Source organism: Prunus dulcis, chromosome 6 (genome assembly GCF_902201215.1).
Source record: "Prunus dulcis chromosome 6, ALMONDv2, whole genome shotgun sequence".
NCBI classification, from domain to species: Eukaryota; Viridiplantae; Streptophyta; class Magnoliopsida; order Rosales; family Rosaceae; genus Prunus; species Prunus dulcis.
Window position 1 is genome coordinate 24,070,060 of NC_047655.1, and position 13,780 is coordinate 24,083,839.

The following is a 13,780-nucleotide window of genomic DNA, read 5'->3' on the forward strand; positions in this document are numbered from 1 at the left end:
GCCTGGGCAGAGAATCAAGAATAGCCATGTTATTCAGGCTTGCAATATTCATACTGGTAAGCTTAGCAGCAGCTGAAGATCTCAGTTTCACCTACACTGGTTTCCCCTCTGATAACCTTAGCCTAGACGGCATCCAGTGGTCTTTTGAGGCTTACAAACGACACTAAACAGAACCAGGGTCATGCCTTCTATCCCCACCCAGTAACCTTCAAGAACTCATCTAATGGCACAGTTTTCTCTTTCTCTACCACTTTTGTCTGCGCTATTATATCAGAATATATAGACCTGGGTGGCCACGGCATGGCTTTCGGTGTTGCTCCAACAAGAGGCCTTCCCGGAGCTCTTCCAAGCCAGTAGCTTGGCCTTTTCAGTGAGGCCAACAACGGCAATGCCAACAATCAAGTTTTTGCTGTAGAGCTGGACACCATCCAGAGCAAAGAGTTTAATGACATCAATGATGACCATGTTGGGATCGATATTAATGGTTTGATCTCGGAGAAATCTTCTCCAGCAAGATATTTTGCTTCAAATAACAGTTTGCCTCTCAGCAGTTAGGCAATACTATTTTTTAATAATCAAAACCTTAGTATAGCCAGGCGGCTATACTATTTTTATTATAAAAAAATACGGGTATAGCTGGCCGGCTAATACTATTTATAAAAAATATTTAAAAAAACCCGCTTGGCGCCTACTGCCATTTTGCCATGTGTCAAATATAGTGCAGCCAGGCAGCTATACTATTTATAAAAAAGAACCCACTTGTCGCTAGCGCTGCTTCGCCACGTGTCAAAAACCTAAAGGCCGCATGGCTATCCTATTTTTAATAAAAAACCGTAGTATAGCAGCTATACTATTTTGATTATTAAAAAAAATCCGAGTATCGCCCCCCCGGCTATACTATTTATTAAAAAATAACCACCTAGCGCCTACCGCCATTTAGCCACGTGTCAAAAATAGTATAGCTGCACGATTATACCATTTATTAAAAAATAACCACCTGGCGCCTGCCCCCATTTCGTCCCGTGTCAAAATTAGTATAGCCGGACGGCTATACTATATTTGATAATAAAAACCGTAGTATAGCCGTTCGGCTATACACTTTATTAAAAAAAACCCTAGTATAGCCGCGCTGCTATACTATTTATTTTTAAAATTAAAAAAATTTTAAAAAAATGTCCCTTCTAGTTGCATTAGTTTATACTTTACAGATATGCTTTATATATAGATTAATTTGTAATTTCGACATCTCCGAAGCAGATATTAAAGAGAGAAAATTCATAGTAAATCAATTTGAGAGTTCAATTTTTCTTCTTCTTTTTGTGTGGGAATGTTTTCATTTGGTCAACCTCATTCTCTCAAGTGCTACTAAATTATATTACTGCACACATTATTTGTTGTAGAGAATTGTATAGTGAGTTGGAGTGTTCTTGGTAATTGCTTCACATTTCAAACACTTTTTAATGTGTTACCGTGGTATCTTTCTCTGTATTTTATAATGTATCTGTGAGTTCATGTCCTTTTTTTTTTTTTTTTTGGGTTGTTTCATTTGCTTTTGATGGACTATTTCAATTCTCATACACTTTCAAACATATTAATATATATTCCGCTTCCAGAGTTTACAAACTTTAGCTATCAATGATTGGCATAAAGTTAGCCAAAAACAAAAGTTCTATGCAGTTTAAATTACCCACAAAAAATTCTCGAGGTCTATGCTGGTGACCCTAATCATATATAATACCATAGAAATTCTGCTCACTCACCACGCACTTCATCAAAGGATTAGTACCTAATAAAAAAAAATACAATTCAGAGGGAAGACAGTGACGTTTGATCTAAAACAAAGAGAGAAACAAAATTGGCAACGAATTTTGATCAAAATAATTGCAGACACACGACAATGACAACGAAACTGAAAACACAGAGAATCGGGGTTTCCATTGGATCTTTCTTCTTTGTCGCGCTCACTTGGAGTAGAACCCATAATTCGGAGCACTACGATCCAACAGTTTCACACCAACTACAAACACAATACAGCCCAATTGCCTACTCCATGACAACCTCGTTCATGGCCGGCCCCATATCAAAAATTCTCTTCCACTTTTCCTTTTTTAGCAACTCCAAAATCAATCTTTTAATGGGCCTTCTTTTCCTTCTTATGCAACGTGTAACGACGTGATTCGTTGGCTTTCCATTTCCCATACGTTTTGGTCCCGCTTTTTAATAACTTACCCAATTAAATTGCTCGACAGTTTACACACGCAAATCGCAGCAAAGTGGGAACTTTTCAGAAAACAAAAATGGCGAAAGCGATTCGGTTCTTTGAGTTGAACACTGGGGCCAAGATCCCGTCCCTCGGTTTGGGCACGTGGCAGGCTGAGCCCGGCGTCGTTGCCGCCGCCGTCACCACCGCCATTAAGGTCTCTCTTGTTTCTTATCTTAATTGGAAATGCAATTACAAAAATGTCGAGTTTGATATCGATAAGTCGTTCAACTGTTCATCTGTGCGAAATGCAGGTCGGGTACCGGCATATTGATTGTGCTCAAGCGTATGGCAATGAAAAGGAGGTATTCAATTTCCTGGATTTGAATTCTATTATATTTTATGAATTATGTGTCACAATGTAAAAGTGACCAATTTGCTGGATTTTATAGATTGGGTTTGCTCTGAAGAAGCTTTATGATGATGGTGTGGTGAAGCGTGAGGACCTATGGATCACTTCAAAACTCTGGTTTGTTTCAGTATAACTCTCTTGATTCTTTTCTGTATCTAATTGAAAATTTGAAAAGGTTGAATTTGAAATTACCTTTATGTGCACTGTGCAGGTGCAATAATCATGAACCAGAAGATGTGCCAAAAGCACTAGATAGTACCCTGCAAGACTTACAACTCGACTATCTCGATCTCTATCTAGTACGTAAACCAAACCACACTCTGTTTGTTTGCTAATATATAATCTTTTGTTTCTATGAATTTAGACCACGCATTCAAATAAGAATTTAACCGGTCAATTGTTCATTTTGACAACTTAACATGTCAAACTTTATGAGAAAATAACATATTCTTAAGCAAAACCGTAATGATATGTCGCAAAAAAAAATAATGAAGTCACTTTTTCAGATTGATGCTTTAGTTTTCATAATGTGACTTTGTACTTTGGACTCTGTTTATATCTGGAAATAAGAAACGGCAACCTTGCAAGCAAGTCTCACTAGCTTTATGAAGTTATACAAATCATTGTTTATTTGCCGCTGAATATTTGTAAATTTTGTGTAGATCCACTGGCCTGTCAAGATGAAGAAGGGTTCCACTGGCTTTAAGACTGAAAACCTTGCCCGACCTGACATAGCCAGTACTTGGAAAGCAATGGAGGCACTTTATGATTCTCGCAAGGCCAGGGCCATAGGGGTTAGCAATTTTTCTACAAAGAAGCTTGGAGACCTATTAACAGTGGCACGAGTGCCTCCAGCTGTTAATCAAGTGGAATTGCACCCTCAATGGCAGCAGCCAGAGCTAAAAGAATTCTGCAAATCCAAGGGAGTTCACTTAACCGTGAGTATATATGAAGTAAAATATTATTCTTCTGATTTACCAAAAGCACCAACTGCAGATTACTGGTATAATATTGGAATGTGTTTCTTGTTTCAGGGGTATTCACCATTGGGATCCCCAGGCACAAGCAGCATTAAGGGTGATGTGCTTAAGAATCCAATTCTTACATCGGTGGCAGAGAAGCTGGGCAAGACTCCTGCACAAGTGGCTATCCGGTGGGGGCTCCAGTCAGGTCACAGTGTACTGCCTAAGAGCACAAAGGAGGCAAGGATCAAGGAGAACTTCGATGTTTTTGATTGGTCTATACCTGAAGATTTGTTTGCAAAGTTTGCTGAAGCAAAGCAGGCAAGTAACATTTTTTTCTTCCTATTTCTTCTTTGTTATATATGTCTTTCTGTTCCTGAATTCCGTTCATCTGTTGTCTTGTGGTGATTGGACTTTGCTAAAGAATTCTGTTTTTCTTTACAGGAGAGGCTGCTTAAAGGTACCGGATTTGTCCACGAGACTTCCGAAGGTTACAAGACCATCGAGGAACTTTGGGACGGCGAATTGTGAGCATGACCTGGATGAGCTGATGTTAGAAACATTTGGCTTTTCTATATGCCTTTCTTTAGCTTGTATGTTTGGTTGTAGCTTGATTTTCATTAGCTTCATGACAAATGGTGGATTCAGAAGTTGTGGCACTTCTGTTGAGCTTTGTTTTTTTTTTTTTTTTTTTTTAACTTTTAAAGATACATTCAGCTTTAATGACATATAAAATCCTGTGCTGCTTCAGCGTATTGGACTCTGTCATGAAATTATGAATCTTGATGGAGATTTTTCTTTGTTCGTCCGGTTAAGTGTACATCTATTCAAATCACAAATTTCATTTGATAAATTTAAAAAGTACAGTCAACACGTCTTTACATGACAGTAACAAACTCAAACTCAAATAGGCAACAAAACTAACAAGTCAAAAACACAAAATTTAAACGCATCCGCACATAATAGCGAACAAATGTCCCTAACCAACAAAAATGACCAAAATCTACTTATAAATTTCAAAAGGAGAATTTTTGGAGCATCATTGAAAAAAATTTAAAGTACTTACTATTCAGTAACCCAAAATAATAATTAAAAAAAAGCAAGAGGGAACGCACGTGTGCTTCTTTTTTTTCTTTTTTTTTGGTCAACAAAGATATCATAAAAGCCAATTGGCAAAGGCCCAAAGGGGAGCCAAACCCAACCAAACAAATAGAACAAACACACCAAACTAAAGAACTAAAAACAAGCCAAAAGAACAAAACAAACGAAAAACCACACAACAAAAGATTAAGCACCAGGTGGAGGGCAAGGAAGAAGACCATACCGAAATAAAATATGAACTAGAGAGGATGGAGGTCGCACAAGCCACTAGGGCTGGGCACGGTTCGGTTTGGACAGGTTTCGGGGAAAAAATGGAACCTGATCCAATAGTGCAGACCGGTTCGGTTTGGACCGGTTCTGCTGAACATCCATACAGAAATCCGAACCAAACCGGACCTGTCCGGTTCCGGTTCGGTTCCTGCGGTTCCGGTTTTTTTTTTTTTTTTTTTTTTTTTTAACAAATCTGCCCAAAATGTATTTATATACTAACATACCCCAAATTTGAGGTTCCATCAAGCTTTCAACACATCAAAATGAATCCAACTTCAACAAAAATACAATCCAAATTCAAATGAATCCAACTTAAACAAAAATTCAATCCAACTTCAACAAAAATACAATCCAAATTCAAATGAATCCAACTTCAACAAAAATTCAATCCAACTTCAACATCATCAAAATGAATCCAACTTCAACAAAAATACAATCCAAATTCAATCCAACTTCAACATATAAATTACAACCCAAATTAAATCAAACTTCAACAAAATAAATTACTAGCCAAATACAACCCAAATTCAACCAAATATACATTACAACCCAAATTAAATTCCTCCTAACATTGAAAAGTAGTTGGAGCTATGGTGCTAGGTGTGGATGAACTCATAATATCTACATAAATCCCTATAAACTCCTTCTTTCTCTGCAACTTGTTCTTTCCCAGTAGAGCTCCAAGACAGTCAGAAATCCCTATAAACAACAAGGATCAACATACTCACATTAACACTTTGATTTACAACCCACTTCCACTTGTTGGGTTTGTTAAACCAATATATCCATTTCTTAGGACAATTCTATCTCTTAGGAAAGCCTCTGATCATGATTCTGCTCTGGACTAATAAAAAAAATCAAAGACTTCCATTAAAAACAGAAACTGCAATCACATGTTAAACAATTTAGGCAGGAACACTTTGCCTTTGGGAAATCATTAAAAATCCATTTTGATTCAAAATGGTGTAAAAATTTCCAGATCACACGTAGACATATAAAACTTCAACATATCAAAAGTTCATCGAATTCCGAGTTAAGGAAGCCAGTCAAAGACTAAATCCAAAATAGACTAGGCTGCAGAGTTTTCTATTTTCTGCAGAATAATGCCAACTTCGAAAATTTGCCAAAAATCCAATTTAACTCCAATTTGAATGAAATCAGTTTTGAAATACTCATCGAAATGTCTATTTTTCACACATAAAAAACCCAGTTTAAAACGTAAGTGTGAACTAGGTCATTCTGTCCAGAACAGAACACATACTCAGATTTCTGCATAAATGCAGATTCTGTCAACATCCATCTCATTCTTTGACATTCAGTTCTAAGCAGCTTTTGGAACAATGTGAATAGTCCTGCTCTAAATTAAAAGAGCAAGGGGGTCAAGGCGCTGGTTATCTCCCTATAAACTAGACTAATCCAACACAACAACAACTACTTTAAAAGCCACAACTTCTCAAAAGTAGTAGAAACTTACCCAACTTCCACTTCAACCCAAAAATTACTCTGAGTTCTCTGTAGGTTCAGCCCAAGGTAGATTCTTCACCTAGTGTAATTGCATATCATCAAATAACATCTAAAATCACTTATACAATCTCACTTAAATCAATGTACTTTAGAATTCCAGCAGCAAGTGTGGTAAACAAATCTTACCTTAACAGCTCCAAAGTAATCCTCAACCTTCAATGAGCTGTCCAGCGACCACCATTCTCCCAAACCACACTTGGAAACAAGATATTAAAGCCTAATCAGTCACTAACTCAAAAAGAGGAGATTTTCGAAACTTAACCAACTCCAAGAATGGTTTACCTTTCTTGTAGAGATCGTTCCTACGATCCAAATGGCGGAAACGGCGCAAGAATTGGAGTTGTAGAATGAAAGTTGTGGTAGAAAGAAGTTTGAAGGAGGAAGAAAAGATAGAATGGGTTTCTGGAAAGGGAAACTCGTGAAGTAGGAGGTGAAGGTGAGGTGAAGGTGACCTATTTACACACCCAATCAAAATTTGACAGGTATTTAAATATATATAATTTAAAATATAAATATATATAAAATTTAAAAAATATATAAATTAATTCTATTGGACCGGTTCGGATTGGACCGGTTCCTCAGAATGGAAAATCGGAACTGGAACCGGTCTGAACCGGTTCGGTTTGGATTTTTCTCGGTTTTTGACTTTTTTGGTCAACACGGTTTTTTTCGGTTTTTTCCGGATTGGTTTGGTTCGGTTTTGCGGTTTTGCGGTTCAAATGCCCACCCCTACAAGCCACAACTCCAAGCACATCCCCTTCCTGGCAAGCGAGGCAACGGCATCCGCAGACTGGTTCGCTTCACGGGGCACCCATGCCCAATTCAGATTTGTGAAAGAGGCTTTAAGAAACCTAATATCCTTAAGGATAGGATACAACTCCCAATTAGAGGAAGAAACATCCCTCTGAACAGAATTAATAGCCACTTGAGAATCAGATTCCACCACAACATTAACCAAATTCAACTCTTTAGCTCTCAGAAGACCATGTTTCAGGGCCAAAACCTCCTCTGTATGAAATGAAGCTATATTTTCTTTCTATCATTATAAAAATAATTTGCTAAGGAAAGAAGAGAAAGTGTGTCTGCGTTTGAGAAAAGCAGCTGAATTTCTGTCTTGAGAAAGAAAGCCCGGATTGGAAACTATCTCCACTCGCGATTTATTTAAGCCAAACGATCCCACTTTCGCCTTTCGTGCTCAACTGAAAAGCAGCTCAGGTCAGCTTGCACAAGTAGCAATTCCAACATCGCAGCAAGCAGAGCCAGAGTGAGAGAAAAATGGCGAACGCATTTCAGTTTTTTGAGCTGAACACCGGCGCCAAGATGCCTTCCGTTGGGTTAGGCACATATCGCGCCGATACTCATCTCATCGGCGATGTCCTCTCCGCTGCCATTAAGGTTACTGTTTTCTCAGTTTTGATCCATCAATTTTAATTATTAATCAGGATTATATGTAAAATTATGCGGACTTAATAGTTTTTTTGTAGGTAGTTTAAGCCTGGTAGCTTAATTTGAGTCGTTCCCGTGTTGTCTGTGTTTTTGTGTGCAGGTTGGATATCGCCAAATCGATTGTGCTCAAATGTATGGCAATGAGAAGGAGGTAAGATAAGAATTCAACAATTCATATATGTATTTTTTTATTTTTTTTTTTGTTTGGGAGGGGGGGTTGGTTTCCGATGAAAATTACTTATTGAAAATTTATGCCCTAATTTCTGCTGGAAACTGTTGTTTTGAGACATGAGATCAGTTTCTGGTTTATGTATGTAGATTGGTTTTGCTCTGAAGAAGCTGTTTAGCGATGGGGCTGTGAAGCGTGAGGACTTATGGATCACCTCCAAACTCTGGTTTGTTTGAAACTCTGCTTAAGTTTTGTAGTCTTCAATTTATCACCTCAAAATTCCAACTTTACCATCAAATGCTAAGTTGAAATCAGAATTATCTGCAGGTGTACTGATCATGAACCAGATGATGTGCCAAAGGCATTTGATAAAACTTTGGAGGAATTGCAGCTTGACTACCTGGATCTCTATCTTGTAAGTGCACAAGTTTAAGATTTACCCTTATAGTAAATGTACCTTGAAGATGTCACCTAGAAATGTATGTTTTATTGGAGGTAAAATGAAATTAATTAATCACATGCCTTGGACTGACTAATCAAAACAAATTTTTGAAGAGACGTCAACTTTTGGAGTCTCACTAGCACATTTATTTTGTTCTGATGTATGCATAAAGTAATATTGCAATTGCTTATTTGTTATTGAATGTCATAAAAATCTTGGTAGATCCACTGGCCAGTGAGCATGAAAAAGGGGTCAGTTGGCTCTGATCCTCAAAACCTTACCCAACCTAATATACCCAGTACATGGAAAGCAATGGAGGCACTCTTTGACTCTGGCAAGGCCAGGGCTATTGGAGTTAGCAACTTCTCTTCAAAGAAGCTCGGAGATCTGTTAGAGGTGGCACGAATACCTCCAGCTGTTAATCAAGTGGAATTGCACCCTCACTGGCAGCAACCGAAGCTGCACACTTTCTGTAAATCTAAGGGAGTTCAGTTATCTGTGAGTATGCGGAGACAAAGTCTTTTATTGTTACACATGACTTCTGTGAATAATTTGGGAACAGAATAGGCTAGATTTTCATTTTTGTGGTTCCTGAACCTCAGCATTGGCTAATTAGTGATGTATTTTTGTGATGAATAATCTTATTCCAGGGCTATTGTCCATTGGCAAGGAATAAGGTCCTTAAGAATTTAATTGTGAACTTGGTGGCAGAAAAACTGGGCAAGACTCCTGCCCAAGTGACTCTTCGATGGGGGTTACAAATGGGTCACAGTGTAGTGCCTAAAAGCACGAATCAGGCAAGGATACAGGAAAACTTTGATCTTTTTGATTGGTCTATACCCGACGACTTGTTTGCCAAATTCTCTGAAATTAAGCAGGCAAGTGCCTTTTCCTTTTCTCCCCCCTTCTTTTCATTCTTTCTTTGTTCTAGTTTCGGTGCGTGCTTGTCAAGAGGGCTTTAGTTTCTTTTGACGGTTGATTTTAACTTTCATTGTAATTGATGATGCAGGTGAAGCTTGTTCCAGGAACTGGTTTTGTACATGCGACTTTGGGTGCGTACAGGACCCTTGAAGAACTGTGGGATGGCGAGTTGTGAGCAGAACCTAGGTCCTGTTTCAATGGTTTAGAACTTTATACCTAATGTGCAAGTGCAACCGCACCAAAACTAGAATTGTATGAAAGATTGATTCTGCCATTAAAATCTAAGTGATGAGTATATAGTGATGTGAGAGGTGGAATTGTTGCATGTTCAATCTCCTTCACCTGCTTGTATTCATTCTTGTTTTTAGATCAAGATATAAGACAATCAATTTCTGATGCTTTCCTCCTTATTTCAAAAGCAATTTGGAAAAAGGAGAAAAAATAACGCCGAGTCTAGCCGCGTGGCTATACTCATTTAATATAAATCTACACAAACCAGGCCAAATTGTTTGAGTTCAATTCTAAAATATACGCAGTAGCTGCATTTGATATGTTGTGAAATTAAAGTTAAAATGCAATCGTAGAGAAACGGCTGCACTCAGATGGCCCTTTGTGTCAATCGGAGGATAGGCTTCGACAATTCATCAGTTTCTTCAGATATTTTGAATCAGTATATGTAGATGAGCTTGATTTCTTCAACCTGGATCAACGATAAAGCTGAATGATTGTTTGCCAACCCGACGACTTGTTTGCCAAATTCTCTGAAATTAAGCAGGCAAGTGCCTTTTCCTTTTCTCCCCCCTTCTGTTCATTCTTTCTTTGTTCTAGTTTCGGTGCATGCTTGTCAAGAGGGCTTTAGTTTCTTTTGGACGGTTGAATTTAACTTTCTTTGTAATTGAAGCTTGTTCCAGGAACTGGTTTTGTACATGAGACTTCGGGTGCGTACAGGACCCTTGAAGAACTGTGGGATGGCGAGTTGTGAGCAGAACCTAGGTCATGTTTCAATGCTTTATAACTTTATTTGTTATGGATCAACGATAAAAGCTGAATGATTGTTGCGATGGTGGATGAGTTTTCTTGAGATATAATGAATGAAACCAATAGAATCAATGGACCGAAGTTTACATGATCCAAAGTAATAGAACAGAAATCCCAATCCACAAACCAAAATGAAACCCCAAAAGCTCAATGTCGTTAGAGGACCAAAAGTTGAAAAGTTTGTGCTGTTTCTTTCAAAGGAAGACATTGGTAAGAGCGGTATTTGACTCCGATGATGCCTTCACCAACTTCAAACCCTACAAGAGAGAGAAATACACACGCAAGACATTTAGCCCTCCAAATAGATCAACAAGCCACTGATAAGAGTTAGAGAAATATACAGGACATGAGACCTCCTTATCTTGAAGTGCATCAATCCCCTTCACATTGAACTTTTGAAGTACTGCAACACTTGATTCGGTGGTCATTGGCTTCACTTCCAAACTATCCATTATCATGTAAACAACACCACCCTTGACATAGCCTGCCTTAATATTGCTGGAGTAGGAGCAGATGGAGAAACATAAGACACCGGGGTGGAAATGTTACATGATCTGCACTGTGGACAAGGGATTCCATAGCTCTCAGAAATACGGTTACTGCACCTCACAAATGTAGAACAATTTAGAAAGATTCTAGTCATTGTTGGTCGGCAATGGCAGTTAAAGGATATTGGCCGCTGAAATTTTTGTTTTGGGTTTGAGAGGGGTGTCCTTAAGACTGAGTGGCAAGTAGGAGTTGACACTAGGCTTTCGGCACTCCGGTAAAGGTTGCCTAAGCAACCAACCATACCATCAGTTGAGAGGAGCCTAGTAACAGTTGCAACATGCAAAGACAGAAAACTGAAAAGGAAATCAACAACTTCCTTGCTTGCTTCAGCAAACATAACTTTGTGGGTTTTTGGGTCAATCAGAAGGTTCAAACTCACGCTAGCGCTGTTGGTGGTAGCCATTGAGGGGATATTAAGGACAGACCTTCACCAAAAAAGTATCCTAATGAATTCAAAAGTGGCAATGGTGAACGGATCAAGAAGGTGGAGGGTCACCTTGGACTCTGCATCATCAGTCGACCACAAAGCAACTCTATATATACAAATCTGTCATTACCTATACACGTAGGGAATATAATCTACAGATGAGTGAATATGTATTTATTTCCACTAAAAAACTGCAATCTTAAATAGGTTCGAAAATTCGGCCTAGGCGGCGCCCAGGCGCTAGGCAGGAGGACACCGCCGCAATTTCACCCTAATCGTTAAGGGTAGGAGCCAGGGAGTTCGGCGGCGCCTGGACCCCCGCCTAGGCGGCTCTAGGCGGCCCTAGGAAGCTCTAGGCGGCCTAGGCGGCTCTGGGCGGGCGTTTTGCCGTTGAGGCGTGGACGAAGGGCGGTTGAAGCGCGCAAGATCCGCTGCTTGTTAGGAAGAAAGACGGAGAGAGAGAGAGATCAAGACAGAAAGGAAGGAGAAGGCGACGCTGGGAAGAAGAAGATATCTGACCTAATTTTTAATATAACTAACGGGTTGGGTTTTGTAAAATGGCCTTAAACATTGTATTAAAATGGGCCTTCTTCTTTTTTGTGTCAACCAGAAGTTCAGACTCACGCTAGCGCTATTGAGGGGATATTAAGGACAGAGAAGAAGGAGCATGTGCTTAAGCCTTCAAAGACCTACTTTATAAGCTTCAAAAAAGAAGTATCCTAAATTCAAAATTATTCAAAAATGGCAATGGTGAATGGATCAAGAAGGTGGAGGGTCACCTTGGAGACTCTGCATCATCTGTCGACCACAAAGCAACTCTACATATACAAATCTGTCATTACCTATACATAGGTAATATAATCTACGGATTAGTGAATAAATATGTATTGATTTCCTCTAGTTGGCATTCATTAACTAAACCAACAGCCAGATTTACAATTCGTTTTAATTTGTATTTGCTTTTTCATATTAGTTGTATTGTATCTTCAGACTTCACTAGTTTAGAGGCCAAAGACAGTGAAAAAGTCAACTAATAACAGGTCTATGCTCCCTTCATCACAGAGGCGGATCCATTAAGGCGCAAGGAGGTGCAGCTGCACCTTCCTTTACCGAAAAAACCATTGTAGATGTTTCAAACTGCCCCTTTGCTTAATTGGTGTACAGATTACCTTATTTCCATTTTCTTTGTCCTTTTACTTTAATTTATTTTTATATTACTCCATTTACTTAAGTTTACAATGTAAATAAAAAAGTACCCCCCATTTGGATTCAAATAAAAATACTAGAAAATCAAATTCCTACCAAATCAAAATATGAAAAATCGGTTTTAGTGCAAAATACGATTTAGGCTAAAAATGATGGCTCATTAAGTCAATATATACTTCATACTAAAATCCCATAAAATCAAGTTTTCTTATTTGATGTGTAAGGAATAAAAGCCGCCAAAAATTATCTTGAGAAAATGATTATTCTGAAAAAACCATTTTTCATACTTAATCAATTTTGCACCTCCGCTAAAAAATTTCTGGGTCCGCCACTGCTTCAGCAGACAGAATTTTGTGGCTTTTTTACATGGGACAAGGAAACCTTATTTTTGGTGATTGCCATTGATGACGTCAAGAAGACTGATCCATAATTACATGGATGAGTTTATTCTTTGGAATGGATGATGAACTTCATAGATCAAGTACGATGAGAGAAATTTGATAGGTAAAGAGAGAGAAGATAATAGATCACTAGAACATGTAGTTTTGTTACACGTTTGCATGAGTATGGATTAATCTGGTGTGAAAAATAGGAGGAGCTGTAATGCAAGGCATCAAAAAGCTTTTATAAGCTTGCAAACTGCTACTTCAGAAACAAAACTACATTTGATGTGTTTAGAAATTGAAGTAAGAATTTGTGTGACATGACAAGGGTTTGAGTTGCAAGGTGTCGGTGTTAGTTAACCATAGGTTTCATGCAAATGTTAACCGCCAACATGCAAAGACAGAAGAGTGAAAAGAAAATCAACAACCTATTTGCTTGCTTGTAACTCTTTGTGCAAAGAGGACAGGGAAGGACGACATGCGTATAATATGTCTAAAAAGCCTTAGAAAGACCTGTGTATAAGCTAAGACAAGCCTTAGAAACCATCAACAGCAATTCAAACTGAATCAATGGTACTAAAGCCTAAGATCCTAGGGCTACTGCCGCAGTGGAACCCGAGTGACATAGCAAAGTGTTGGTCATCACTTCAGAACGTTCCCGGGAAATTTATGCCTCAATATCTACTGGTAAATTTGTAGTAGGCCCTGCTTGTTGCAAGGCAAAAATATA

General features: G+C 38.5%; 2 protein-coding genes and 2 long non-coding RNA genes across 5 annotated transcripts; 2 read left to right on the forward strand and 2 right to left on the reverse strand.

Moving 5' to 3' along the window:
- The first annotated feature begins 2,209 nt into the window (after nucleotides 1–2,209).
- LOC117631183 (aldo-keto reductase family 4 member C10-like) lies at nucleotides 2,210–4,374 on the forward strand. The gene is made up of 7 exons (XM_034364187.1): nucleotides 2,210–2,417; nucleotides 2,515–2,565; nucleotides 2,653–2,729; nucleotides 2,824–2,911; nucleotides 3,275–3,550; nucleotides 3,647–3,895; nucleotides 4,019–4,374. The coding sequence occupies exons 1-7, from the start codon at nucleotides 2,298–2,300 to the stop codon at nucleotides 4,103–4,105; spliced, it is 948 nt and encodes a 315-aa protein (XP_034220078.1). The 5' UTR covers nucleotides 2,210–2,297; the 3' UTR covers nucleotides 4,106–4,374.
- Nucleotides 4,375–5,354: 980 nt separating this feature from the next.
- LOC117630956 lies at nucleotides 5,355–6,920 on the reverse strand. Its single transcript, XR_004586278.1, has 4 exons — nucleotides 6,752–6,920; nucleotides 6,596–6,664; nucleotides 6,420–6,488; nucleotides 5,355–5,644 (listed from the first exon to the last, which is right to left on the reverse strand). It is a non-coding gene; the product is annotated as an uncharacterized LOC117630956 (long non-coding RNA).
- Nucleotides 6,921–7,206: 286 nt separating this feature from the next.
- LOC117630955 (NADPH-dependent aldo-keto reductase, chloroplastic-like) lies at nucleotides 7,207–10,429 on the forward strand. 2 transcript variants are annotated; one of them, XM_034363838.1, is made up of 7 exons: nucleotides 7,207–7,864; nucleotides 8,016–8,066; nucleotides 8,234–8,310; nucleotides 8,412–8,499; nucleotides 8,749–9,024; nucleotides 9,177–9,410; nucleotides 10,349–10,429. In XM_034363838.1, the coding sequence occupies exons 1-7, from the start codon at nucleotides 7,745–7,747 to the stop codon at nucleotides 10,427–10,429; spliced, it is 927 nt and encodes a 308-aa protein (XP_034219729.1). In that variant the 5' UTR covers nucleotides 7,207–7,744. The 2 variants fall into 2 exon arrangements, with proteins under 2 accessions (XP_034219729.1, XP_034219728.1); XM_034363837.1 differs by lacking the exon at nucleotides 10,349–10,429 and adding an exon at nucleotides 9,536–9,861 and having other exon boundaries at nucleotides 9,177–9,404.
- A 79-nt stretch (nucleotides 10,430–10,508) lies between these two features.
- Nucleotides 10,509–12,091, reverse strand: LOC117630957. The gene is made up of 2 exons (XR_004586279.1): nucleotides 10,839–12,091; nucleotides 10,509–10,742 (listed from the first exon to the last, which is right to left on the reverse strand). It is a non-coding gene; the product is annotated as an uncharacterized LOC117630957 (long non-coding RNA).
- Between the last annotated feature and the right edge of the window lie 1,689 nt (nucleotides 12,092–13,780).

Excerpts from the sequence above, each read along its gene's own strand:
- LOC117630955 (XM_034363838.1), top strand. The coding sequence starts at position 7,745 with ATGGCGAACGCATTTCAGTTTTTTGAGCTGAACACCGGCGCCAAGATG. Across the intron at positions 8,311-8,411 it reads TGGATCACCTCCAAACTCTG|GTGTACTGATCATGAACCAG; the intron begins GTTTGTTTGAAA and ends AATTATCTGCAG. Across the intron at positions 8,500-8,748 it reads ACTACCTGGATCTCTATCTT|ATCCACTGGCCAGTGAGCAT; the intron begins GTAAGTGCACAA and ends AAATCTTGGTAG.
- LOC117631183 (XM_034364187.1), top strand. The coding sequence starts at position 2,298 with ATGGCGAAAGCGATTCGGTTCTTTGAGTTGAACACTGGGGCCAAGATC. Across the intron at positions 2,566-2,652 it reads CGTATGGCAATGAAAAGGAG|ATTGGGTTTGCTCTGAAGAA; the intron begins GTATTCAATTTC and ends TGGATTTTATAG. Across the intron at positions 3,551-3,646 it reads CCAAGGGAGTTCACTTAACC|GGGTATTCACCATTGGGATC; the intron begins GTGAGTATATAT and ends TTCTTGTTTCAG.